Genomic DNA, 27,451 nt, shown 5'->3' with positions numbered 1-27,451 from the left:
AACTTTATGAGTTTTTATTGACTACCAATTAACTGCCATATAATAATTTACGTTATTGTACAATATGTTATACGTTGTACAATTTTATGGTATATAAACAAATTATTCATACAAGCTTTTTTTTTGGTTCAACTAGTACAAGCCTGCCTGGGTAAAGACCTTTGTTTGCTGCTCTGCTATTTTTGTCTTTTATATGTTTTGCTTGACACCATGGAAGTGGGTGGAGTATGTGTTAAATGGTGGTGGTAGAGTTTTGACAATTTTTTTGGGTTTTTCCTTTAATCGTAACCTTCGCCCAGCGAGTGTCGGAGATTTGGGTAATGAAACGGGACCCCACAAAATTGACACACGAACACAGCAGCCATCTCTAGATCACAAATCCTCCTAACCACAGCCAACAGGACTTGGGTGGCATGTGACGACGCTGTGCTGTGAAGGCAGGAGGCTATGGCAGTACCCAAGAAGTTGCAGAACGACCGCAAGGTCTGGCTGCTGGCGGCCTGGGCGGCAGTCCTGACCGCTTGGTTGCCATTCTCGTGCGCCTCGCTGCACAGCGTCAGTATCTGAATGATGATGCGGCCGTTCATCGTCCAGTAGTTGCTGCATGCCACGTTCAGTAGGACCTGGAACAATAGTGGTGAGGAGTGAAACGTTTCTTCACGTGAAGACATCTCGCTGTGACCTGCAATGCACAGGTTCAGGATGTAGCAAAATACGGAATGTTATATAGTGGAACCTCACTACTAGGGACAAGAATTATGGTTTTATTCTTAGTCCAATCTTGTTTTCAAAACCAATTTTTTTAGTGTTATTGTTTATATTTTTAAATAATTCTATTTTGTGACTTATTTTACCAAAATAACATGTTTACACGCAGAATTCTTACGTTAAAATAATTTGTAATAAGTATGACTAAAACAGATTCTTCAGAACATAAAAAATAAATTAGTAAAGATTTGCCTTTTAAAAGTGATTTTCTATAAGAGATATAGAATCAAACAAATTTAATTATTTTTTTTATCTATGCATTTTGGTACAAACTTTGTATGGAAATGATATTCCTTGAATTCAAACATGAATAGATTTTATTTTTTTTATTTTTTTGTGAATTGAATTTAGTTTTGGTGAAATACAGGGTAATTTCATGATTTAACTTGCATTTTGATGCTATATGGTGTATTTGTATTAACTTGTATTTCAGTGATATACAGTGAAATGACATGCTTATCGGTGCTCTTCCATTTTATCGCAATTCACCATATAATTTTGTCCCTGCACATTACAAAGTACCTCCCTTTAAACCAGTTCGAACTTGTAAATAGGTATGTTTTCATATTCCGAGATGTTTTAACATTTACAAAAAGTTCTGTATAAGGTACTTTTGTTATTAGGTACCAATAAGGAGGGTATTTTACGGTCACAGTGATGAGCTTTCAATGTTTTTTTTTTTTTAATTATTCCATTAATTTTCAGAACTGTTTTAAATTCATTTCAAGTGTTAAATTTCATTAGAGACGTTGACACTCAACGATACAGTGAAAAATATATGGGAAGGGAATGGCCAAGGCATACTGTACGAAACCAACAACTCTGCAATTGCCTGGAGAGATTTTGAAAAAACATGGAAAAACATAATCAAGAAAGCTGGACCTAGGTCTCGAACCTGGGTCATGAATACAAGTCTCCAGTGTCTTACCACTTAGTCAAATCACTCCATATGGACATTATCATCTAGTCCTATGCCGTAAGTATAAGATAGAAAATTCAAATTGAAATTATCATTTTGGTTCAAAAATTACTGCGACAAGTCACATACAAGTTCAGCACAAATCAACTGAAGGATGTGATTCATAATGGGTAATGACTGCTGGGTTATGTATAAACACTAGGAAAATGTACGATGTACTGCAGTTAAAAAAAATAATTTCAAAAATTGAAAAATTTGTAACATACAAGTGCAACCTTACAATACAATAGAACATGTGTTTTTTAAACAAAAAGGAAGCAAACGTAATCTGTAGACAAATGAAAAATTTTCTATTGCAATAAACTTTAAAAATAACATGATTTATGATGCTTTGAAGTTAGAACACAATTTTCTAATCCATTACATATTTTATTTTTCTATGAATTCCTATGCAAAAGACTCTCATTTTAGAAACATTACATTTTCACAACTTTCTTATAAAAATTATCTTAAAAATGGTGCATTTTAGAGAAAAATTGCAAGGAATAAACATTTTGTAAATTTAATTATGAACCAAAAAAGGTCTTTGCTAATTTTTTTCACATCTCTAATGTTTTTTTTTTTTAATTTTATTGGAAAATCTCCGTATACCCTGTTGTGCAGCTGTTTTTAGCTTTTCTGAATATTCACGTAATGCGCTGACAGCTTCAGGAAAAGCTTATATAAAAACCTAGATGCTCTGCCTGTAAACTTCTTCACTTATGCCACTTGACTGCTTCCTGAACCAGCATTGGTGTGACACGACATAACAGGATACCTAACACTGATGGAGTTTGTAACAGGGTTCCTCCAAAATTCTATTTTTCTCTTATTCACTGTGGCTGCCAACAAAGTCCCAGGCGATCACATCTATCGCCACGTACTTTACCTTTAATACGCTTGATTTCTGAACAATAGCTTTTAAACTGCAAAATCTTTTTTTTTTACTAACATCGGCCTCCTGCTGTGTCAAAAAGCAAAACGGCTGTGTAAATCACTCATACTGAAGTAAGTGGCACCGAAAAAGCTCTTTTAAATACCATGAAACCAGGAAGTTTTCACTATGCTGTCCTTTGATGACTACATTTATTACGCCAGTTAAAATTTTTCTGCACCTTTAGTAATAAATGCAGTAAGACAAGACATTTATGGAAGAGTATGCATTAAGCCAATAGGTAATGGTTTGATTTTTTTTAAATTTAAGACATCAAATAAAAGCACAAATTCAATATAATAACCTCGCTTTTTGTTGCGAATATTGTAAAAATTAACCTCACCCTTTTCAGGTCTCTGATTATGAACTGTAACTCACTGTTTCACATTGCTGTATAGTCACCTACCTTAAGCATATCCACCTGTGTATCATCCGACTGTGTGAGAATGGAACTCACTGCATGAAGCAGTTGAGAAGGCAGCCACATAGAGTCATCTTCTGGCTCAAAGTTGGACTGAAATCTGTCATCTCTGAGGAGTTTCTGCAAAAATGCAAAAATTAATAACAAATTTTTAACTCTGGTAAGTAGGAAAAATAAGTACATATTTAGCATTATAATTGTTCATACTATTTTAATAGTTAATGTATGCCAAAATTTTATGAAATTACACTAAATATTAACCCTTGGCATTAATATATGTTCGAAACATTTATTTCCATAAAAACAAGCTTGATGTTGGAATTTTGTTGGCTGCACTGAAAAGAATACACATGATAGTAATTGAGTGAATAACAATACATTTCACATGCTGGAGCTGGAGATATTTACATGTAGCACATTTACAATTCTTATATTTTTTAAGATGTGCAAAAACATCACCAGTCCATAAAAATTATTTTTAGTAGTAGTTTTTCTGAAACTCTAACACCAAAATATCTCAAAGTTTAGGGAAATACTTTCAAAATATTTAAGACAACATTTTAATCAATAAAAATGTATGTATGTTTTTATTAATGGGGCCAGTTACTCCTGCTTCTCTCTTCTTGCATGTAAGTAGAGGGGGAAGGCGAAATCCTCTGCCAGTAGTAATTGACTTCCTCGCAGTGTCTTTTTAACCAGCCACAAAATTTGGTCACTTTTTAAAACTGTTTATTTGATTGTACACCAAAAAACTCACGATTTGTCACTTTCTCTTTCTCTTTCTCTCTCTCTCTCTCTCTCTCTCCCCCCACCCCCCACCCTTTCCCAAAGGTTTAACTTGAAAAACATCACCAAAATGTTACCCCCCCCCCCCCGTTTCACATGCTCGTCAGCAGAACACAATAATTTTTTAACACAGAAAGCCAGCTTCATTCTTTTTTTCAACTACTCTACACGGCGTGCAGCTTACGTGCAGTCCTGACAACCCGTAAGCAACGAACTTGCTCCTCTTCGTCTCGAGCGCTAGCCGCAGAGCGTGGAGACATTTGGCTCGCAGCTCGTGGGCAGGGTCCCTCATCAAGCCCTGCTGCCCCTCCAGGAAATCTGTAGCAAAGACACGCACAGATAAGTGTTACTTTTTTTTTTAGTTTTCATGTATTCAACAACACCTAGCTCAACATCCCTCACGGTGATGAACACAGTCTTTTCCATTAGGCTGTGTAAACACACACACACTGATGAAACAACCACAGCTAAATATATTTAAAGCTTTCAGAAGAATCCCTTTAAAAAAACCCAAGATTGAGTTGGATTGTCAAGACGTCCACGATGATGAGTAGAGACCTGCAAAATTCGCGGATTCATTCGGTGATAGGCTAGAATTCAAACACATATACCTCTTAGATAATTTTTCTATAGGCTTACTGTTCATCTGGACGAATCTCAACCAGTTATAAACCCTCAACCAAAGAAGGATCGAATCACAGACAAACCAGCTGAGACGACTTACAAGTCGGCAGCCAATGAACTTGCGTTATTTGCCCAAGTGTACAGGGGTATGTGCAGTCTATCCTGAAGGCCATCGAAACTGCGAATTTTGCAGGTCTCTAATGATGAGTCTAAACTAGCGGCCCTTGATAGAGCAATGGTGTGAAAGCCACGACGCTCCTGAGGCCGTCACGGCAGGGTGATTTTGCTGTGGTTTAACAATGCCTTCTGCAGTTGCAGAGCCATCAAAAGGGAGTCATGGGAAAGGAGGGGGGCATGGAAGGGCGGGCCCGTTCTAGTTTTGAAATTTATTTTAATGCCTGGGTTTAAGCTGACAGGCCAAATATTACAAATATATTGTTAATATAATTCATAGGAAACCTTACAAGTAATGCAATATACACATATCATGTTTAAAGTTATGGTCACAGGTTTTTTTTGTTTTTTTTTTTTTTTTTAAATGAGGGTTTGAAAAGTAAGTTGTAAATTAAATAATGGGGAGGGGCCCAACAAAATTATTTGCCCCGGGCCTTTAGTTTTTCTTGATGGCCCTGGCAGTATGATGGTGAAGAGTAAAGCAGTCCCACAAGTGAAGAATCCTTGGTAATCAAATTGGGAACATTTAGCTGACCAGCCAGAAGATATATGACCACTGAGGTATATGTAAAAAAAAAAAACATGCCAAAAACAAAAGGCGGAAAAAGCATGCAAGCTATACTAGACACGCTCTCTTTGCACCCGGGATGCGGACAAAACATAACTTTTAAAACTAAACTTGACCAGAGCATATAAAGTTATTGAAGTAGTGGTTAGGGTAGCAGTGAAACGCTCCAATAAAGATGCTTTTAAAATATATATATGTCTTTGAGTAAACAATATAAACAGGTCCAGAATGTTCCTCAAACTATCAAGAGTCTTTCAGTGTTTGCAACTTAAAAACCAATTGAGCTTACCAACAAGAGAATTTCCTAGCCTTAAATAAACTAGCAGTAAAATATAAATAACATCTTTAAAAATTAAATTTAAATATTTGTCCAATCAAATACAAAAATACACTTGTGTGTAACCAGGGGTTACCACCTTAGCACCTTTGATTGACCTTAATTGAAAACTAAAATCTAAACTTTTCAAATTTTTTTTTGCTTTTTAAGTCCACCATGCTCCTTACGCCTTTTTTTTCTAACTATTATCAATGTTCCAATGTTCCAATGGCTAATGGAATTTAAGGTATTTCAACCTAATTCTTGGAAACAAAAATATAAAAAACATGTTATTTTTATGTAAATATTGATTACTTTAATGACTTGTTCCATAACAACTATATACCAAGCTCATTTACATCTTGCCCACAATGTCTGGCTGTGTTAATGGAAAAACATTTTGCTATTAGAAAAACTTGAATCCCACTGTTCGAGTTCCTAGACAGATGAAAATACCAGTATATAAGAATAGTATACAAGAATAGTTTTTATTAGTTTGGTACATTAATGAGCTATCCCACTAAAAATGTTTTATGACAGAAAAAATTTTAACAGTTTGAGTATGATTAAAAAAACTAAGTTATCCCATCATTTACCGCATCTTATACTTTCAAATTTATTTCATTTAGACTAAAAATTATGTTAATCCTTAGCTTTTTTAATTTTTATTTTATTTTATGTCACTTGTCTTAACAGTTTGAATGGTACCCTGTTAGGTTGATAAGTGACATAATGTGTCCAAGTTCTTGTATGTTTTTTGTGTGTGTTGTATTGTGTAAATTTAGAGCACATGAATTGTACACATAAATAAACATTCTAAATACATTAATTACAATAGTCAAAGGTTAAATTAATAGGTCAGTTAAATGTATTTCAGTTTGAACTATGACGCTCGCACTTTACCATGAGCATCCTGAGCCGCTTTCCGCAACACTGCCTGCTTCGGACTCGATGCCTCTCTGACTATCTGCAGCAACAGTTCTTCCATGTTTTCTTATGGGCGAGAAAACCGACACTAATTTTTCATTTGTAAGACAGCACTGCCAAAATCAACCTGGAAAGAAAAAAGGAACAACATACTGGAGTATCCTGCAGCCATATACATTCATTCATTCATTCATATATTGTTCATAAGAGCATACAAAAATGTTGTAGGATTTTATCCAAGTAAAACATACAAACAAAGTCTATACATACACCATAAAGCCTGTAAATATTGTTACAAACGTGGCAGGCAAGGCCAAAACGTACGCCAGGTACCTATGCGGGCTGTCACTGACAGCATGTGTGCATACCTACGGGGATTACAGCAGCCCGGCCTTGCCTTCAACCTGCTCCCGCACCCACCTTCCTCGGCGCTGTTATCTATCCTTCAGCAGCCTGGGAATTCTGCGGGCTTACTGAGGCCGCCGCGTGGAGTAGCGTGAATAACATGCCGCTGTTCTGAATGCTTCGAGTGTCAGGTCGGCCCGGGATGACGCGTCACGTCACAACCACTCCAGTCAGTTCCAGAAGGATGGCTAAGGGTATAAAAGCGGTGATGCCAGCCTCCACTAGAGTTCCGTACAGACAAGTTGAGTGAAATGCGAGTCCAGTAAAGTGCGACTTCGGCAAGAAGAACGAGAAATTATTGGACAGGTGCGAGGTAAGGGGCGAACTACTGTTGAGCCTTGCTCCAGTGAGGAGTGAAAACTGTGGACTGGACAGACATTAAGTGTGGTGATTTAAATAGTAATGTAAACATTAGTAGCAAATAAAACTTGATAAAATTAATTGGGCTATCCTTACAAAACTGATTGCCCCCACTCGTAACAATATTCACACATTAGCCAACTTATAAGCCTATAGTAAAATAAAACAAATTATTAATGGGAAAAGTATAGAAAGTGTGAGGAGAATAAGTTAGAAAAGTGTTATGATAGTGAAGCAAGTTATACAAAATGCAAGAGCACAAAAATATATATAGTGGGTTGAGTTACGATTCCAAGCAGCCAGTCTGTATCCAAGATATTCACGTCTTAGACATCCAATCAAATTAAGCATCAGTGCATAACCCTACAATATACTTATAGTTTTGAAGGGAAGGATAGCAGAGCTCTTGGTTTAGTTCTACGAGTGTGGGAGAAGTGATAAAAAAAAATTGGTTGTCTGTAAAGTCGGTTTACGGACGATAGTTTAACGTGACGTCATAACATAACATTGATGAAATGATTGCATACTTTTATGAATAAAATTGAATCATTTTTATTGAATTATCACTATTTTGTATGGATACAAAGAAGGAGTGACATGAAATCTACAATTTAATTGATAAATTTACTTTTATTGGCACTCATTAATTCAAATATTTTTATTACTTTAACGAAGAGATTATATTAACTATAACTTTTATACATGTTTGCTATTTAACTTCTTCCAATCTGTGTTATTCTGTTAAGGATAGGACAATGATAGGAAAAGTAGGAAACAAATGGGAGTGTTTCAAGTTTAATGTGCCTCGAAAAAGTCTAATCGATGGTTGTTCCAATCGAGTGGAAGAGAGATAGATGTGGTGCAAGCATACAATGAGCGTAATGGGACACAGCGTAATGGGACGTGCGTAACGGGACACTTTTTTGTGCGTGCAGCCGGCGTTCATCGATTTATTAGACGTTGTCACGTCAAAAATTACAAATGATTTAAAAAGTACATATGCCTAAATTTACAAGGTTTGTCATTTATTATATTTATTTTCATGCAGTTTTTTTAAGCGAGAGAGCACAGGCTAAAAATGGTAGACCTATGGTATAGAACAGTGTTGGCCAACTGTTGGCTAGCAAGCCTAATACGGCTTGTCTATATGTATTATAAATTGTAAACAGATACTGTTATGAAGTCATGGTATTCTCACAGAAATATTGAAAATTATTATATATACAGAACTCAATTTCTAGAAAAAGAGGTGCCGGAACTGTAACCTTCCGGAGTGTGTAGGGGATATTCCAAATTGTTGGCATGAAAAAAAAAATCTTTGTTTATACAAAAACTTGAAAATTAAGGATGAGTCCGACTACCACTGCGTCAGCCGGTCAAGGTCAAGACACACTATTAAAATGAAGTATTTGCAGTTCATAGTACTCTATACTGACACACAACTACCTACCCTAGCCTCACATCATTATCAATAGATCTTTTACTTGAAGTGTAACAAGTAGGCCAGGCCCACTCACTAACAGAGTAACGATTACAAAATGTTTTTAACTATCAAATTTTTTTTTTCTTAAAGAGGTACCGGCATGATGTTCCATATGTTCCCCCTCAAATCGAGCTATGTGCATGTGTGTATGTGTATACAGTGCTCGACATATATTTTAATCTGTATTCTATATATTGTTCTATTGTAATTCTTCTTCCATGAAAAGATATTTCCTTATTATTTTTGAAAATACTATATTTAAAGTACAATTTATTCTTTTCTTTATGATATGTCACAGTATTTGTTACTAACTAAAATAATACGAGAAAAAGAATTAAGCTAGCCATCAATGGAACAGAATATTGACAACAACCAGCCTACACACTTTTGTAGCCCTATTAATAATTCAAAAGTTGTCTGTAATTGCATTATCTTTGTTACATCACACAGCGACAGGTTCTGATTTTAAGGACCCCATCATTATTGAAGAAAGCTGTTTGTAAGCACAGTAGAGACTCACACATGGGGGTGCCCACGTTATTGCACAGGCAAACGTTAAAATTGTTAATTAAATAATTTGAAGTTCTCGACATTTCGGAATACACCTCCCCAGAATAATTAATAAAATAAAAAAACTAAATATCTCCATTTTCGGGGGTTAGCCTTATTTTTTTTTTTTTTTGTAGCACCCTTATTGAAACAATTACCCTAGAAGGAATTAACTATGGAATAGTTTGAATTACTGATGGAACATGTTCAATAGTATTTGTTTCATTAATAATTATTTGTACCTGCGTAATAAACATTGCTTAGTTAAAACATAAATTGCACTTTACCAAGAATAAGTTAAGATTTTGCAAGTTAGTACCCACAAAAAAAAAAAGGATCGGAAAATAAAAACGCCCCAGCGGTAAACAAACCCTTATAAACAATGTTTCTAGGCAGGAGATCATAAAAAATTTTAACACCGGAAAGTGTTGAGCTCAATCTATGTTACCCGTATTGCACACTTATCCAGCATGAAGCCTTCCGATAAGTAAAAGACTTGTTTCAAAAGGCATTACATAAAATACTACTCTTTGTGTCACAAAACATATTTCTGAAACACAGCGCTTGTTTAATGTTCTTACATTTTTTTAAAAACAGGAACTACAACAATCTTCTTTATACCATAACGTTGCAGACAATGTCAAAAACACATGTACAAAATGTCAATAGTATGGCAACTTTTTCCAGGGGAGCAAACATGATAAAATATTTTTAAAAAATTAGGGAAATTTTCCAATTCATATCAAAAATGGGGCCAATTTCAACACCAACTTATAAGATTTTTAAGAGTGCTTACCGTAACTTAAGCATGATTTAATAACAAATTGCATTTTACCAAATATTTACCCGGTTAAACCATCGGTTAAATATGATGGTAATAAGGACGATTTAAGAGCATATTTTTAACTAAATAAAGAATGTGCTAAAGGAACACGAACTTCTACTACTGTTTTCACCAAACAAATGTCACAAATAATATTTTTATGTAGAAATCATTTCAAATATATGTATATGTGATTGTTTAAAATAAATAATTTCATAACTAATGTTTAATTATATATATATATATATATATATATATATATATATATATATATATATATATATATATATATATATATATATATTCTGTAGGATACTGCTTTCTTTGGGAGGCGGCCAGGTTGGTTTCAGAGAGGAGCATGTCGTACTCTCACAAGGGGCCGAGGCCAAATGCAGGACACGACAATTCATACTATTTATACCTGTTAATGTGGCTATCTTTATTTCTTTTCAATTGAATTACATCACAACAAGCCATCTCCTGGCAATTCCTAATGCCATTCCAGAACCATTATAGACCATCATCATGGGGAAATTGGCCCTTGTGCATTAACTAATCTAATTTAGTTAACAAATGATATATTAATATAATTCTATCAATTTACTAGCCTTCGGAATTTCTTCTTTATGTTAATTTGTAAAATCGTACTGACACTCCTTCGTCTGCCTCCCTGTAGAGATTGTAAATCCATAATGAAAATAAGTGAGTCCCAGGGTTCGGTTTGGCCATGTGACCGGAGGCAGAGGCGTGCTGACTGAAGGACTCCCTGGGTTTTACAGGCTACCCAGGACACTGTATTAAATGAAAAGAATAATACTGACACGAGGTACACGGTACTATCATACTCCTGACCGTTTCTGTTATTGGATAGACGTCTCTACACTAAGGCGGCTCCTTCCAGTGGCGGCGCTGATTATGTTGCTAGCGAAGGTCTCTCCCCGACGAGTGACGCGGCGGACGTTTCCGTGTGGAACTAAGTCCCCGCAGCTAATACTAAAGAACATAAATGAAACCCTAACACTTTACATAAGATGTAGACAATTTCGTGCTGACTGTGCATGTGATGTGCTGCACTATACTACCATGGTGGACGTTCCCGCGTTGAACAAAGCCTCTGAGCTAATACTAAAGTACATACATAAAAATCCTACACTTTACTGTCGTCGTGTTGACTGTGCGCGTGATGTGCAGTACTATACCGACATGGCGGACATCTCCACTACGATGCTAGGTGGTTTTTGAGGTTACCCGCCTGAAGCACCCCCCCCCCCCCCCCTAATTCTTAGTAAATATAACTCATGCACGTACTTTTTTTAGAGTGTGTATAGGCTAACACGTTTACGTTAAGTATCTGAGATTTTGTGACGCGGCTAAATTAAAATAATTTTATTTTAGATCAGTGTAATGGTTATTTTAGTGATTTAATGTTAGAGACGCCAGTTTGAATAAGGATTAACCATCCTGTGTTCCGTTTTGGAGGTTATATTGTGCATAAGTCCTTGGCCTTGCTCTTGGTTCCAAAATGTCAAATAAATTTGACGCGTAAGTTTCTGCTTGTATTTTATTTGATGAATGTTGAATGTAGCTACGGATTGTATTTAGTGATACAAATACACGAGAGTAAAAAAGTTTTTTTTTTTTTTCAGCGAGGGAGATTGATTTTTTTGAGTTAATGTTCCTTGATTGTCTCGTATAATGCATTTGGTATTTTTAATGTCGCGACCCCAATGTAACCAATCATTAATTATTTTTTTTCAGTGTAGTTAATATAACTCAAACAGCTGCCCTCATTATTTAATAGTACTTTAAGTGTAGTTAACATAACCTGACCAATTATTCCAACGATAAACTACTGGTAAAGTACTTCAGATATCGTAATGTCGTGTTATTAATCATGAGGAACACACAAATAACCTTTTCTGAAAGATTTAATTTTCATTTTTGCAGAATTCACTATCTTGATACTACCTAAACGAACCACAGTTTAAAATTTTCTACCAATTTTGCACCTTACATCACTTTAACTTTTCCAAAAAAAATTATATGTATTTAGTTATTTTTTAACAGAACTGTAACTGCTTGTTTCAGGGATACGAAACTTGCTTGTGATATGGCTTGAATTTGCTCTTATGTTTTCTTTCTTTGTGGGGACAATTTTCAGTTATCACGTACTAAATAAATTTTCATTTTAAGTCACCTTGCTGAACACAAACCAAATACAAAATGAGAAGATGGGAATATATTATTATTATTATTGGCATAGACTAGCCTTAATATCTCCGAAATTCCTCAGCAACACGTTTATACTTAGTGGTTTAGAGCCCACTATAATCTTGGAGGCCCCAATCTCCTGAAGCCTCTGTGCTTAATACTGTTATAATACCCCTTTTTGTTTTATCCTTTTATTTATCCTTTACTTTTTATTGATGTATTTATTTTATTTGTATTCCATTGAGCCTCTGGAAATGCATCCTTATACCTGAAACTGCGCAACAAAGTAACAGGGGTAGGTAGGCAACTAGGCGACGACAAGCCAGTGAAAACATGTTGTGTTGTCTTACCTACTACCCGATTTGACGATCAGTGACCGCACGAGTCACCGTGCATGTGTTAGACAAGGAACAACTTCTGCGCCCGTATCATGTACAGAAGGTACAGACCTTAAAAAGAAGCTGATTTTCCTGCACGACATGCGTTTTGCCGATGGTTGCTTCAGTGCTGCGAAAACGTGCCACAGTTCCTACAGCATGTGCTGTTTACAGACGAGAGCTGCTTCACCAGGGATGGTTTGTTCAATACCCGTAACACTCTCGTTTGGGCCGAGCAACACAGCTACACAACGTATCCAACCCGCCACCAACAGATTTTCAGTGAACATCTGGGCTGGGATACTAAATGACAGTGTACTAGGGCCACACATTTTGCCACCACGCCTCAAAGCTGCAGAGTATCTGCGGTTTCTGCGCGATGTTTTACCTGACATGATGGATGACGTCAGTCTTGATATTCGCGCGTCATTGTGGTTCCAGTGTGATGGAGCACCAGCTCAATACGCCCTCTGTGTTCTTGACCACCTGAACAGAGCATTTGGACAGCGGTGGATAGGACGGGGTGGTCCCATTGCCTGGCCACCGCGTTCCCCCGACCTCTCGCCTTTGGACTTCTACCTTTGGGGCCATGTGAAGTTCCTTGTGTACGCCACTCCTGTACATACCAGGGATGAACTGGTAGGCAGGATACATGCTGCGTTTCAGACCATAGGAAACACACCAGCTGTCTTTGCTGATGTGCGACGCAACCTGTTACGGCACTGCACTGCATGTATCGGGTGTGGCGGAGGATATTTTGAGCAGCAAATGTAAAGCGTACAAATAAAACTGCATAAATACAGATACACATGTGTCGTTATTGACATCCGACGTCACCGTCCCTGCCAGGTTGCCTACCTACCCCTGTTACTTTGTTGCGCAGTTTTCAGGTATAAGGATGCATTTCCGGACATGGGTTTCTTAATAAAATGTTTTCTACACATCTACATCTACCATCCCTATCAATTTGTAACGAATATTCATGGCTTTCCTGTACATACCCATAGACATGACATGTCAAGCAATTCTTATATTTTTTCTTATATTTATTAAGTAAAAAATAATGAGACTTTGAAAATTCACACTTCTCTGCCATTCGCATGGTCTGTTCCTCAAATATGCTTCCTTACTTTTACGTACAGAACGTGCAGGTTTAACAGATGAAGATGTGCACATGCAGTGTATGATGATCTTGTTTTATTAAGGTTGATACTTTTTAATTAGGATGTTTGTGATCTCTAATCACCAGCCTGAAGACGAACGATGACAGTGGGGAGGATGAACAGACTAGTAGAGATGTTCAGAAGGTTGATAAAGAGCCATTGGTGAGTAGTATTCTCTTATCTAGTAGTTTGATTATTTCTCTTTGATTTTATTTTTACCATGCTTTGTGTACAAGTGTTAACGTGATCATATTCCCATTGTCAAAGGTCTGGTCAAATATAGTTATTTATTGCACTTCCCCCTTCCCTCTTTCTCAATATCCCACTCCACCAGAATATTACCAAAATTTCAACTTTTTTTATGGCTTAGATGCCATCCATGAGTTGCCTACATGTTTTCTTTAAATATCTTTACTATTTGTAAATAATTCTGATTCTTCTTGCTGTTAATGCAACTCAAATTCCATATTTAAAAATGTAAGAAATAGAATGGTAAATTAATGATGAAAAATACTATCTGCAAAAATAAAAGCAATTCTTCATACTGGTTCCTTAATGCCCGGATTCATTTCACTTTGCTAAGTATTTAATTTTTTTTCTTTGATATAATATTATTCAGAATTTTTTCAAAGAAATATCAAAAATAAGTTTTTGACTACAAAAATTAAATTGTATGCATTGCTCTGCTGTCGAAGAACAAAAAATAAAGTTTAAGAATGAGACCCTGATCATTTAGTGAGATAAAAAGTATTATTCATGAATACTGCCATGACGATTTACAAAAAGTTCCCAGATTGCAGCGAATAAATCTAATGGGTGTCAGGGAATGCCAGAACAAGCAAATTTTTGTTAAGGACCACATATAGGGAAACAAAGCTTGGCAATGCTGTAGGCGCAAACAGTAGTGGGCAAATTTGAATGTGGCTGGCGTCAGAGGGCTACTTGTCTAGCTGAGAGGACGCGTGATCGCAGCACAGTGGTGTTCAAACGCCCCGCAGGAAGTAGGCGACAAGTCTGGCACAGACGTTTAGAGTCAGTCAAGTGCACTAGTGGCAGCACACTGGATGGTTGTTTGTGGTATTATGTTTATACGTTTGGCTTTGGGTCAGCACAGGATTGACTGTGAGTACGGCGCCGCAATAAATTAGACAAACAGCAATAGCGTGACATTTGCATGGACAGTCGATAAGTCAATGCTGTACGGGCAGGCGAAAAAAAATTGAACCACAGCGGTGCACATTAACCAAGTGCGCTTCCACAACATACAAGTACCGAATAGGAAGACCTTTTGCTCTGCTTAACCGGTGTTTCTCGGAAACGGGGAGTTTCATACCACGAAGGGTGATGTACACAAGATTGTGTTTGGCTAACTCTAATTGTGTTCTCCTGGCTCGTCGCCTGCTTCCCACAGAGCATTTGAATGCCACTGCTCTGCGGTCACGTGTCCTCTCAGCCAGTGGAATGATGCTCTGATTTGCATGAAATTGCACATTTGTGTGCTGGGCCATTCCATGCACACGGGTGTGACATTTGAATGATATTTTTCAAGCAAAAACAATATTTGTATGTATTATATATAACTAAATGTGTTCCAGGCATATATGCACAAACACTGCAGTTAATAGGCTAATTGACTGCATTTTCATTTGTTAAAAAAAAATTATACAATTTTTTTTACAAGCATCTGTATTTATGTTACGGGTGTGACATATTTTGGACACCACAGTACAAAATTACATGTTTATGTTGAATTCTCTGTGAAATCTGAAAGGACTTTTGCCAAATCTAACCATATGTGGCCAATAAAAGGAACATAGATAATTATTCCTGTGCCAATTTGTATGAAAATGTTCCTTTCTTTTTACAATAAATTATATTGTGTCGTTACGGGTGTGACATCATATGTTACGGGTGTGACATCATCTGTTACAGGTGTGAGACTGTACATCAACATGGCTGTCACTTTTGTAGACAGATTTTAATTACACTAAATCACTTATGTCATACAGTACCAACTTATATTAAAAATTGTACATAATACTATTTAACAAATTTACAACAATTTTTAATGCAAAACACTTGTAGCCTATTTTAGTATGGTGTAAAATGTGTACAAGAAAAATTCAAACTCTAACTTTATACAGGATTTTAAGAAACTACATTATCTCACACTAGTATAGGCTAAGTCTTAAACAATTTTTTTTAAATTTTACTCCAGATTTGCATCTTAACAAACATGTTACAGTTGAATGACGTCAATATCCTTTTGAAATTCATAGTACAGTACACTCTGTTACTGACTACCTTCATTACTGGTTCTGGAAGATACTTCAAAATTTGTTTGATAAAAACAAAACAGTTGTCTTTTTCATTAATTTTGAATATTCTTTTATTGTCTTTATCATGAAGTTTTAAAAACAGTACCTCAACTTCCTCACCATCAGGCTCACTTTGGCACATCCCTACAAATTTGTATGTTCTCTTCTTTCCCTCATATTCTACTAAAACACATTGTCCTGGTTGGAGATGATTTGTTGAAACTGAAAGGATGGGTTTATCGTCACTGAAATCACTTGATTCCGTTTCTGCATAAATGTCATTGTATGATACTTTTTCCTTCGTCATGCTGCATTTCTCTAACGTGGAGAAAGATGTGCGGCTCACTAAGAGACAGAACTTGTTGTTCAATGGTTTAAAACAATGTTTTGACTGAAGTCCAGGTACAGCATGTGCATTGTTCCATCGGTCCATTAGCATCCCTTTGAATTTGTGAATTTCTTCCATGTTTACAAAAATGCATTTTATTCCTGAAATGATTTCCGAAGCACAATCGAAAAACTCTTTCGCATTAATAAACCATCCTACGGCGGGACTTCACCTCATTCCACACTTTATATTTGACCATTCCTCCTACACCATCCACTGCCCCTTTGCCATGAGTAGAGACCCGGAAAATTCGCGGGTTCATTTCGTGTTATGCTAAAATTCAAATAATTATACCTTAGTGCTGCTTCCGTCATTGGTTCACTGTTAATCTGGAGGACTGAGGGCCAATTAGAGACCCTCACTCTTAGAAGTGTCGAATCACAGGCCACCCAGTCGAGACGACTCACAAGTCAGCAGCCAATGAACAGTTGGCATTTGCCCGAGTGTGTAGAGGATATTGGAGTCTATCCTGGAGGCCGTTGAACCCGCGAATTTTCCGGGTCTCTAGCCATGAGAAGTGGCAAAAAATGCCACTCCCCAATGAGCGCAAAATCAATCATCTAAGAAGAAACATAAATTAAATAAATTGTATCTTTTTTCTCTTTCAACTCCTTCCTGTGCTTCCTCTGGCGTTCTGAGTCCTTCAAACGTTTTAATTTCAATTGTCTTCTGTTATTAGGCCTACACAAGATATCCATAATTTTCTTTCGTCTTGTCTTATCTCGCTCTTGTTCTTTACTTGAGTGCTCCTTCCATTTATCTGGATTAGCTTTTAATCTCTCTGTCCACTTACGTACATGTTCTTTGCTGTCCTGTACCTTCATCTGTAAAAAGTAATAATAAATATAAATGCAAACTTAAAATTCCCAGCTACTATACATGGCTAATAAAACAAAACTAATTGTTATCTGTAGTCCTGACACATTCCAAAATGATTTACTCTTAAAAGCATGCTTTAATACCTTATGAAAATAAAATTTTATATTTGCGTTACGGGTGTGACACTTTTTAATATTAATCTTTACTTAGTTAATCAATATATAGCCAGTTAAGGGATGGTCACATTAATCATTGTCATATATAACCTTTCATTCACATAATGAAAACATGTTCAGTTCTTTATTTAACCAAGCATGTCAACTTTTATCAATTTTTTGTTACGGGTGTGACAGATATGTATACAGTTACTAAATAACCAAATTAATGACAGATTAACTTACCTACAGAATGGATATGTTGATGTTTCTTTACTGCAAGGTTAGCACTGTACACACTACCTAGTGAATGTTACAAACAACCTTTTTGGAGGGAAGATTTAAGCATGCCAACTTAACATATCTCTACAAAAATTTTCTTTCTGTGTGCATGGTTTCCTGTAACGTTTTAATATAATAACCTAAAAACAAACAATTGTTACTTCTGTACCAAAAATGTTAAATACAATACTTAAGTATTATAAACAAACCACAAAAAGTGCTATACAATAATTTTTAATTTTTTGAAGATTTGTCCAGTTTCGCATGGAATGACCCTGCTACTGTTCGTGCCTGTAACTTAACATGGTTTCGTTTCCACATGTATGTTTCTTAAAAAAAGTTACTTGTTTTGTTACTTCTCGCCACCCATTAAATACATGTCCCATGGTTTGTAAACAACCTGTATCTAATGTGAAAAAAAAAATCCATCCCTTATACAAAACTGATGACATGAGAATCCAGCTATCCAATTCTGAGGGGGATGTAAGTATATGAGATGAAGTCAGTGCTGAGTGTAAATGACTGTTTTGCTGGGGATGCATGTAGTACACACCAGGAGCTTTGGGGTAGCTAAGATTCTGAGAGGTAAGCGGGTGGAAGGGGAAGTAGGGAAATATGCACTATATATGTATGTATGTTACTTCGGGCCAGCTCAAGAATTGGAGTGGTGGGCGACTGAATACGATGGGAGTAAAACCAAACGTACCCTAGAAGTAAAACCAAAAGTAACCTGAGAAAATGTTTACATTGTGATAGGCCTAGTTTCCATTGTAACTGTTTTTTGAACCCTTATTTTAACAATTTATCTGCAGACATTACCACATCACAGTTATGGTATTGGTATTGTAACACCCCTCGTGCCTCAAAATAGAATTATTTGGCATTAATTAAAAAGAGCCTTGGAAACAAGCTGGATAAAAAAAAAATAAGTTAAATAAATTGATTTACCAGAGGCGACACGAGGTGGGGAACAAACACAATTTAGGAACTTCCTGTAACAAGCAAGGAGGAAGTTGGGGGATCGTTAAAATCAATAAATAAAAACTACACGATTAACTTGATCTATAGTTTCCCTGTTTTATTTGCCCTGATGAATTATCTTGTTTCCATTATTTTAACATACATACAAAAGGTTTTAACAATTTTCAAAGATTAACAAAAGGAAAACGAAAATGGGCCGGCCCGCGCTTACTTAAACCAATTTACATTCTTAGTTTGAAATATAAACATTTGCATTATGAGTTTCACACCCAAAGTGGGATGGATCCGATGATTACATTGATAATTAGTTCTATTCGTTTTACATTTTCTTGAGAAAAACACTGGTCGCTGGTGGGTTGGTCATCCGCTTAAGATAGTTCGTAGCTAGTTAAGGGGGAAATGTTGAATTTACATTACCACCCGGGGTCTTCAAAACGATCACGTCGGGTAGTAGAAATGTTTCTTCTAATGTGACCCACGGAACAGGAAAGGGTAGGTGCCACGAGATGGGAGCATCAGTCTCTCCCTGTCATCGACCCTGTCTGCAACAGTCCAAATCAAAACTGATTAGAACTTGTATACAGGCAGTCTATGGGGCAGAAAATGCCCAAAAATTTAAGGGAACAAAAAGGGGGGGGTCGCGAATTATCACTCACCAAAACAGGGGAGTTGCCCAGCACGCTGCAGTCGTGGAGTCAGCCAGGATCTGGAGCTCGCGAATTGCGCGGCAGGACGCGGATGATTTCTTCATAATAACGATTAAAAGAAAAAAAATTTTGAAGGCAAATAACTAAACTATGCAGACAGACTAATCTACTAGGAATGACTTGAGGGAATGCATCCCTTATACAAGGCGACTACATAGTCGTTAGCGGTCGGATGAAGTCTTGCCGATTCGCCGATACTCGATGGAGATCTGTCTGCAGACGCAGCGCGAGTAGATCTGTGTTGCGGCAAACCGCGTCTCGTAATTAAAAGTGCCCGCCGGCTCTTACAGGGGGGAGGTCTGGGCCGCCGAACGATTCCGAACTTGCCCGAATGCGGGCGAGAAAAAAACTCTAGCAGGAGTCTTGAAGTTGGCATCACTGGGCGACAGTAGAGAACTCTGTCGGAGGGGTCTGAGTTGAAAACAATCGACTCGCCCACGGCGTCCATATAACTCAAGGGAAAGCAGGTGCTGCTCTCTGGCGCCCTAGAGGGTAAGCTAGCGGAGAAGTTCGCGACTTGGTCGCTAGGAAGCGCTTGTGATCAGTTTTGGCGCACTCGCTTTTGCGAGAAGACCTTGAGAACGGTCACTGTTGCCCAGGGGGTTACGACCGGTCATTGGTCTTACTTGGAACTGAGAGGGGGGGGGGGGGGGGGGGTAAAATGCAACGCTGATGGGAATCTACGTCCCGTCGTGGCTGCAGAGGAGCGAACATAACACTAACACGTGATGAAAAAAGCCAATCTCAGCTCGTCTCTGCGAACTGGTCGCCTGCAAGCTACAGGCTTGTCTATGCAGTAAGGGTCACGAAGAGAAATGATATTACAGGCTTGAGGCGTGACTGAAGGCGGGGGAAATGGTAAGCTGTCTGCCAGTCAGGGATTAGGCCAGCAAAATATCTGATACGCCGATGGGAAAGGGGCTTCAGAGTACTGAGACAAAGTTTAACTCAGAGGAGTACACCAGACTAACAAAGTAAAATCACACTATAGTAGAGCAAATAAAATTTCCACACAAAAAAATTTAAAATCATAATAAAAATTTAAAATATATCGTGTCGAAATTACTAATTAACGGCACAGTATTGAGTATATGATCTGAATCATTTATAAGCAGTAAATAAAATATGTACTATCAAAAAATGTTATGATTTAATTTAATTCAGCTTTCTTTTTATATAATCAGAACTGTTTCCTAACAGAAAAGCTATGATCAATACTTCTTTGGGGCATATGTTTACAAATAGCATTTTAGATATTCACATAAATCTAGGGTTTGTATATGTTCCATGATGTAGCTATCCATGAAGTAATGTTCTCCTTGTAATTCAAAGAGGCTACCACTATGTTTAATGAAGGAGGATAAGTTTATAAGATTTACCCTCCTGAAATGAACTGTGTGTTTTTTCCATTATAGATTTTTTATAATTTTTAGAATTTGTGGGAGGTGATGTTTCCCTCCCCTCCCAACTCCCCTCTATGTCCATTCTTAATATCAGTCGTTACCGGCTACTCTATATAGTCGCTACCTGCTCATGTGCTGTAAAATCAAGTTAATTTATTGATGGGCAAAAGAATGGTTTCTAGAGATATTTGGTATCTAGTCTCATTGACAAGGTGGTCATTAACAGACAGACTTAGGACCACGGTGGTTGAGTGGTCAGATCACTTGTGTCATACCAAGATGTTGATTTTAGGTGGGGTCTAACCTTGAATATTCACAAGTCGGATATGTGGCAGATTTTGCCATCCTCTGTGAGGTTTCTCAGGGTGCTCTGGCTTCCACACCCATTCATTCTGTTTATGCTCCATTAGCAGCTCATCATCGTTCACCTTCTGTATTGATTTTGATGTCGATGAAACATTAAGTTCAATACATTTACACAAATTTCAATGCAAAATTGGGGAAACAAATCAGCCGTGGTCCATAATAAGATACCGTCTGAGCATTTGCCTAAAGTGATTTCAGACACATGTGGCAACGAAAACAAGGTTGAATGGAGCAGAATACATGGAACAGTTTTGTTTCTTACCATGTAAATTTTGTGATAGTTTTATATGTACCTACACTGTGTACGATGCAAGAGGATGAAATAAAGGCTACTTAGGGGAAAAAGACACATAAATGTAAAAAATAAGTTAGTCATTAGTAGACCTCTACTGATAAAATAAGAAAACCTATATTATTTAAGTTTATTAATTATTAAAATTAAAAAAAGCACATGGGCGAGTGTGCTGGCGGTGCGGTGGCAGGCGCGAGCGAGCAGATGGAGGACATGCCTTGTGATTGGGCCGTTTGATTTTGTTCAGCATTTTTTATTTTGTGTTGTGGCAGCACAGTGAGTTATAGAGCCATAAAATCCAATGAAAAGAGCCGCATGCGGTTCACGATCTGCGATCTGCCGACCCCTGTTCTAGCAGGTTACATATCACATTTTCACATTTGGTATTTCCTTTGAAACTATACTGACATTCGATAATGTGGAAAATCACTATTCAGCATGGCTTTGGTCCCGAAGGTGCCAGATTAAAGACCTTTCACTGTACTAATCTGCAAAGTGATGGACTACTGTTTAAAGTCCCGTAGTAGAAAGCCAATGGTAAAAAGACTGCACCTCAGACGTGCTTTTTGTGCATAGTGGTGATGAGGCATTAGAGACACCAGCCAGTGTTGCCCTTTGCACATGGAGACCTTGAATGCACAGATTTCTCTGTTTGGCATGTTTAGCTTTGGAAATTTTCTCTGGAAAACTAACCTGATTTCAAAATTGTTGCCAGATGGAGGCTTTAAGGTTCTGATTTTTTTTTTCTTCATTACTTTTATTTAAGGGCTTTGGTGAAATTTTTAACTTTATACAGTCCCTTGCATTTGTTGTTCTGCAACAAATATTTACAACAGATATTCACTGATATCGTGATATCGTGGATGCAAAAAAGGCGCAGAAGTGTTCTTAATTATCAGCGTTAGCACGCCTTTTTTACACTCTGATGTTACACTAAGTGAATATCTGTTGAAAATATTTTTGGCAGAACAGCAATGCAAGAGAGGTATTGAGTTAAGATTGTATAAATAGCCCTTAAAAAAAGGGAAGATAAAAAATAAAAAATCCACATGGTGAGATAGACCTAGCTTTAAATACCACACTATCTCTCACATGCCATGAAGGAGTGGCATTTTTTTCGGTAAAAATGGGGAATTGGGGAAATGATCTGGTTCAAGTGGACGTAGAGATATGTGTTTCAGTTGCACTGCACATGCACTTCAGGTAGATGTTGCATGTTGTGGACCAAATGTTGTTTCAGCCCACCATAGTGGTGCCTCCAGAAGAGCACAAGCTGCAGTACTCCTATTGGCTGTGGTTCAGCCGACGCTCTCCCGGCAAGCAGGCGAGCGTACAGAATTTTAACCAGAACCTGAAGCTCATTGGCTCGTTCGGCAGCGTCGAACAGTTCTGGTCCGTGTACAGCCACTTGGTGAGGCCGTCGGAACTGCAGAGCCATAGCGACTTCCATCTTTTCAAAGTCGGCATCAAGCCCATGTGGGAGGTGTGTGTTTCGTACATTAATAGTTATTTTCATTTAAGTTATATCTGTGTAAATGTATGGTTTTCAAATTATGAAGAAGAAGAAAAAAAAATTTAAATTATAGATACATTTTATTTGTAGGTATTTGTAATTTTTTAAAGTTAATAAAATTAACATTTTAATATAACAACTTCAAGCAAAAAAATATAATACATGTTTTGAAATCAAGTTAAAAGGTTTCTATTTTTTGGTTTCTGTATATCATTTTTTTCTCCCACAATATACACTTATGTTTCTAATGTAAGTTTGAACGTCAAACTTCAGGTTTGCAGGTACAATCATGATGACTTTGGCAGTATTTGTTACAAATCTGAGCTGCCCGATGAAGTCAAGTCAAGATACTGGTTCTGTTTTCTGTTGCTCATTCGTTAGAAACTCCATTGAACCAAAAACAATTAACAGCGATGGTAGTGCTGTTTCAAAATCTCTGAAAACAGATAGTAAATGTTCAGACCAACAAATGACTTACTTGAAACAACAGAAAGTAATTGACAAATATTCTTTCTTTCATAGAAAGTGAAAATTAGCATTGCTGCATGTTTGTTAATTTAGAGACCACCCCTAGGATTTCCATGTCTTTTAGGCCCAGACTATGAGGAATGCAAATTGTCATACCTAAAATTTGACTACTCTTAAGGAAAGTTCTACGGAAGAGTTGTATTTATCAATCGGATACTGGAATGTTACATTTAAGTAAGAACCCAGTGGCAAGCTCTACTTTCCTTTTACCTTCCTCCTAAATTGTACTACATTTCTTGCCAACACACTTTTCCAGAGTGTCCTTATGACCAGCAAGTTTTTCTTCCTTTCCATTCTCCTTTCTTTAAAAACTTTTCTGGAGTTCTCCCTCCTAGAATTCTCTCTCTTTGAAGCTCTGTGCACCCGTATGTATTTGGCCAGGTAAGCGAGGCTCATAAAGTGGCATGAGCTATAAGGAAAAATTAAATTTCTAGAAATCATAATCAACCCTATTATGGTAGTGCTCAGTAATGAGAACCACTTTAATATTCTGATTTTTTTTGAGGAAGGATCAGATGCTAACTTGCTTACATTTCAAGTAACAATACGGGAAGTGTGACATACCAGGTGTAGGCTGATGCAGGCTCTGCACTTTTGCTCCTGGTGTAGGGAGCACAACCGACTTCACGTGCTCAATGTGCTGTTGGGCAGATGATGGTATATGCTGCCTGATTTACATACATTAACAAAGCATTATGCTACAGTATTTATAAAATTAATTAGCAAATAAAGGTTACATCCATTTACTGTAGTTTAAGTTACATATTACATAACAGTTAGTACAGGTAGATATATATCTGTATGTGTGTGTGTGTGTTAAATACAATATTCCTCTTTGGTTCGCATTAAATAAACTACTTGTAAAGTATATTTGAAAATTTAAAAAGAAAAACCAACAATATTATTCTTACGTATTGAATACAGTGTTTTAATAAATTAACTAATACAGTCATAAACATTTTTAAATTGGTCAAATCAGTCATTTGATGCAAAAAATCCCACAATAATCCATGACATTTTTCAGCAACTATAAACCATTATGTTAATGTTCAGTATCAATCACAGAAGTAAATTGAGTGCTTAGTCACAACTCTAGAACACATTATATAGCACCATGACAGACCAAACTCTATAGGAAAATTGATGTAATTTTTTAACTGTACATTTACTTTCAACAGTGATAGTTTTTACAGACAGTTTGTTGGTTTAATGCTTGTGGCTGGCGTTTGTGCAGGACGAAGCGAACGTGAAAGGAGGCAAGTGGATCGTGAGGTTACGGAAGGGCCTAGCCTCTCGCTGCTGGGAGAACCTCGTGTTGGCGATGCTGGGAGAGCAGTTCATGGTGGGGGAGGAGATATGCGGGGCCGTGGTGTCCATGCGCTTTCAGGTAGAGTTGGACTGCTGTGGGGCAAACGTGCAAGTTGTCATATCAGGGCATCATAAAAGTGTGTCACGAGTCCTCTGTAGGTTGTAAATGTGACATGCTGCAAGATTTTGGTACATTAACAAATTTTATATTTGTAAATTGAAATAAATTTAAAAATTAATAAACAATTATTTTTTGGCTGTAAATATTTTTTTTTTATTACAACAAAAGGTGCTAAAAATTTAAAACAGAGGAGAAAAAATCAAAATGACTATTTGTAAAAATATTTGTATTGTGCAGCCATTTCAGTGATTTATTGATAAGGGTGCCTTTATCCAAAAAAAAAGAGGGTTGTTAAATGCTGTGTTATATGGTTAGCACATTCTTTGGCAAACAATATAATATTTCCTCCGCGTGGGCGGTCTCTGTCAACTGGAACCTTCGTGAAGCGTGTGTGTTCCTACAAGCAGCTGGTTTCATCGGGTCACTGCGATTCCCGAAGGCTCCAAGTGCCGGCCAGTCGCACGAAACGACCATCCGGCATCGTGCAAACCCACGGTGCGGCGCCTATCAAATTTTTGTTTGAGGGTGCATTCCAAAATTGTAGAATGTTCACTAGGAAGTTCTGTCAGAGAGTGCTGGTACACATGATCGCATGTGAGTGTGGGTGCAAGCAGGATTCATGCTCTCTGATTAGTCTGGTTAATGTCTGTGTGTTGTCTGCAATCAAATTTATATGGTTTAAAATAATTAAAACAATGTAAAAAAAAAGTTCAAAATAATTTAATATTTAGAGCATTTTTCTTGTGAGAGGTTTTTGTTTGTATTTTGTATTTTTGCATACACTTGTTGCACACAAAGTGGTCAAAACATTCTGAAAATCAAAGTAATGGTTAATGCATAAGTTCAAGGTGGACTATTTAATTATTTATTTATTTATTTGAAGGGCATTAAATATTTTAGTGTGAGCATAATAGTGGGCAAGGAATTGTGGGAGAGGGTACTAACACAAGTGCAGGTGCTGTTTATTTAGAACAGTCTTGTATTTTGCTCATGTATCATGTCTTGTATCATGCCTAATAAATAATACTAACACTGCTTTAATTGTGTATTGTGGTTACTCCACTAATGCTCTTAGGTTGTTCTAAACATTTCAGATCATTGCACTTATAATTAACACATCCATCAATACACGTACCAAATCACATCCAACTATCGTTATTTCTGTCAGTCATGATAGTAAATTACCTATTTATAGCATTGCCTAATCACTAATAATTGAGTATAAATGATTGATCAATGATCATTAATGGTAGTCATTGTCAGTTTTATCCTTTTAAAAGAAAATTTTATTAATTTTTATTATATAAAACAAATATTTATTGTAAATAGGTAAGTGATAATGCAATATGTTTTTTAACAGGAGGATATTATTTCTGTGTGGAACAAGACAGCATCAGATGCAGCAACCACAACTCGGATACGAGACACGTTGCGGAGAGTTCTCAACCTGCCCCCAAACACAGTGCTCGAGTACAAGAGGCATGACGATAGTCTCAAGTGAGTAGCTTTGTTACAGCTTGCATGCTGCTTAGTTGAGTGTCTTATCAAACTGCTTATTGTGGCTTGCTTGGCTCTTGGAGTATTGTGCTGTTCAATTCTTTTTATAAGCTATTACAGAAGTACACTTATTTGTCTAGTGATCCTTAGGCTTCAGAAAATCTTTTTTCTTTTTTAATTCAAAGCAAATTTTTATTTTTATTTCAAATAATTTAAAAATATCAAACATTTTTCAAATTAAATGTGAACATAAAGTGAAAATTTACAGTCCAAGAAAAATTCATGCAAAATACAGTGAAATGAAAATGGATAAGTGTGTTTGTGTTGTGTTTGTTGTGTGTGTTTAGTGGTTGTTTGTGTATGTGTGTGTGGTGGTTGTGTGTGTATAATGATTGTTGTATGTTTGTGTGGTGGTTCTTTGTGTGTTTGTGTGATGGTTACTTGTGTGTTTGTGCGAGGTGTTTTTTTTTGTGCGGGGTTGTGTTTGTGTGTGTGCGAGAGAGAGAGAGAGAGAGAGAGAGAGAGAGAGAGAGAGAGAGAGAGAGAGAGAGAGAGAGAGAGAGAGAGAGAGGTGGAACCAAAATAGAGGGTTTAACATGCAATAAATAAAAAAAACTCTCAAAGAATTTTTTTTAACCATAAAAATTTTAAAGTAGAATTTTTTTTGTGGATCAAACTGATCAAAATTTATGAAAAACTCTATTTTATGCATACAGTACTAATGAAAGAGTATTTATTATAGTATGTCAAAAGCATGTATGTATGTGGAATGTTGCAGAAAAAATTCAATTTTCTAAATAAATCTTTTTTTCTTTATAGGTGTTAAGAATCTTTTCATTTAATTTTTTTTTTTATTAATTAGTCCCACATGCCACATACATTAGTAAAAATAATTTTAAAAATTTATTTTATTTGAATATCAAATT

General features: G+C 36.7%; 2 protein-coding genes across 4 annotated transcripts in view; one reads left to right on the top strand and one right to left on the bottom strand.

The window, feature by feature from the left end:
* LOC134542686 (brefeldin A-inhibited guanine nucleotide-exchange protein 3) overlaps positions 1–9,945 on the bottom strand; it is a 106,604-nt gene extending 96,659 nt beyond the window's left edge. The window contains exons 1-5 of the mRNA XM_063387142.1: positions 9,855–9,945; positions 6,453–6,603; positions 4,052–4,185; positions 3,067–3,201; positions 458–623 (exon numbers count right to left, since the gene is read on the bottom strand). Coding sequence (XP_063243212.1) covers positions 458–623; positions 3,067–3,201; positions 4,052–4,185; positions 6,453–6,537 — 520 coding nt within the window. The 5' untranslated portion in view covers positions 6,538–6,603; positions 9,855–9,945. The remainder of the gene's footprint in view (positions 1–457; positions 624–3,066; positions 3,202–4,051; positions 4,186–6,452; positions 6,604–9,854) is intronic.
* A 1,348-nt stretch (positions 9,946–11,293) lies between these two features.
* LOC134542746 (eukaryotic translation initiation factor 4E type 2-like) overlaps positions 11,294–27,451 on the top strand; it is a 55,396-nt gene continuing 39,238 nt past the window's right edge. For 2 of the 3 annotated variants that reach the window (XM_063387247.1, XM_063387245.1), the window contains exons 1-5: positions 11,294–11,638; positions 13,934–14,009; positions 22,799–23,041; positions 24,834–24,986; positions 26,389–26,525. In XM_063387247.1, the coding sequence (XP_063243317.1) occupies positions 11,619–11,638; positions 13,934–14,009; positions 22,799–23,041; positions 24,834–24,986; positions 26,389–26,525 (629 nt within the window). In that variant the 5' untranslated portion in view covers positions 11,294–11,618. The remainder of the gene's footprint in view (positions 11,639–13,933; positions 14,010–22,798; positions 23,042–24,833; positions 24,987–26,388; positions 26,526–27,451) is intronic. The other variant, XM_063387246.1, reaches the window with a different exon arrangement.

Source organism: Bacillus rossius (genome assembly GCF_032445375.1).
Source record: "Bacillus rossius redtenbacheri isolate Brsri chromosome 9 unlocalized genomic scaffold, Brsri_v3 Brsri_v3_scf9_1, whole genome shotgun sequence".
Taxonomy (NCBI): Eukaryota; Metazoa; Arthropoda; class Insecta; order Phasmatodea; family Bacillidae; genus Bacillus; species Bacillus rossius.
Note: the sequence above shows the minus strand (reverse complement) of the source record. Positions and strands in the feature narration are given on the sequence as shown.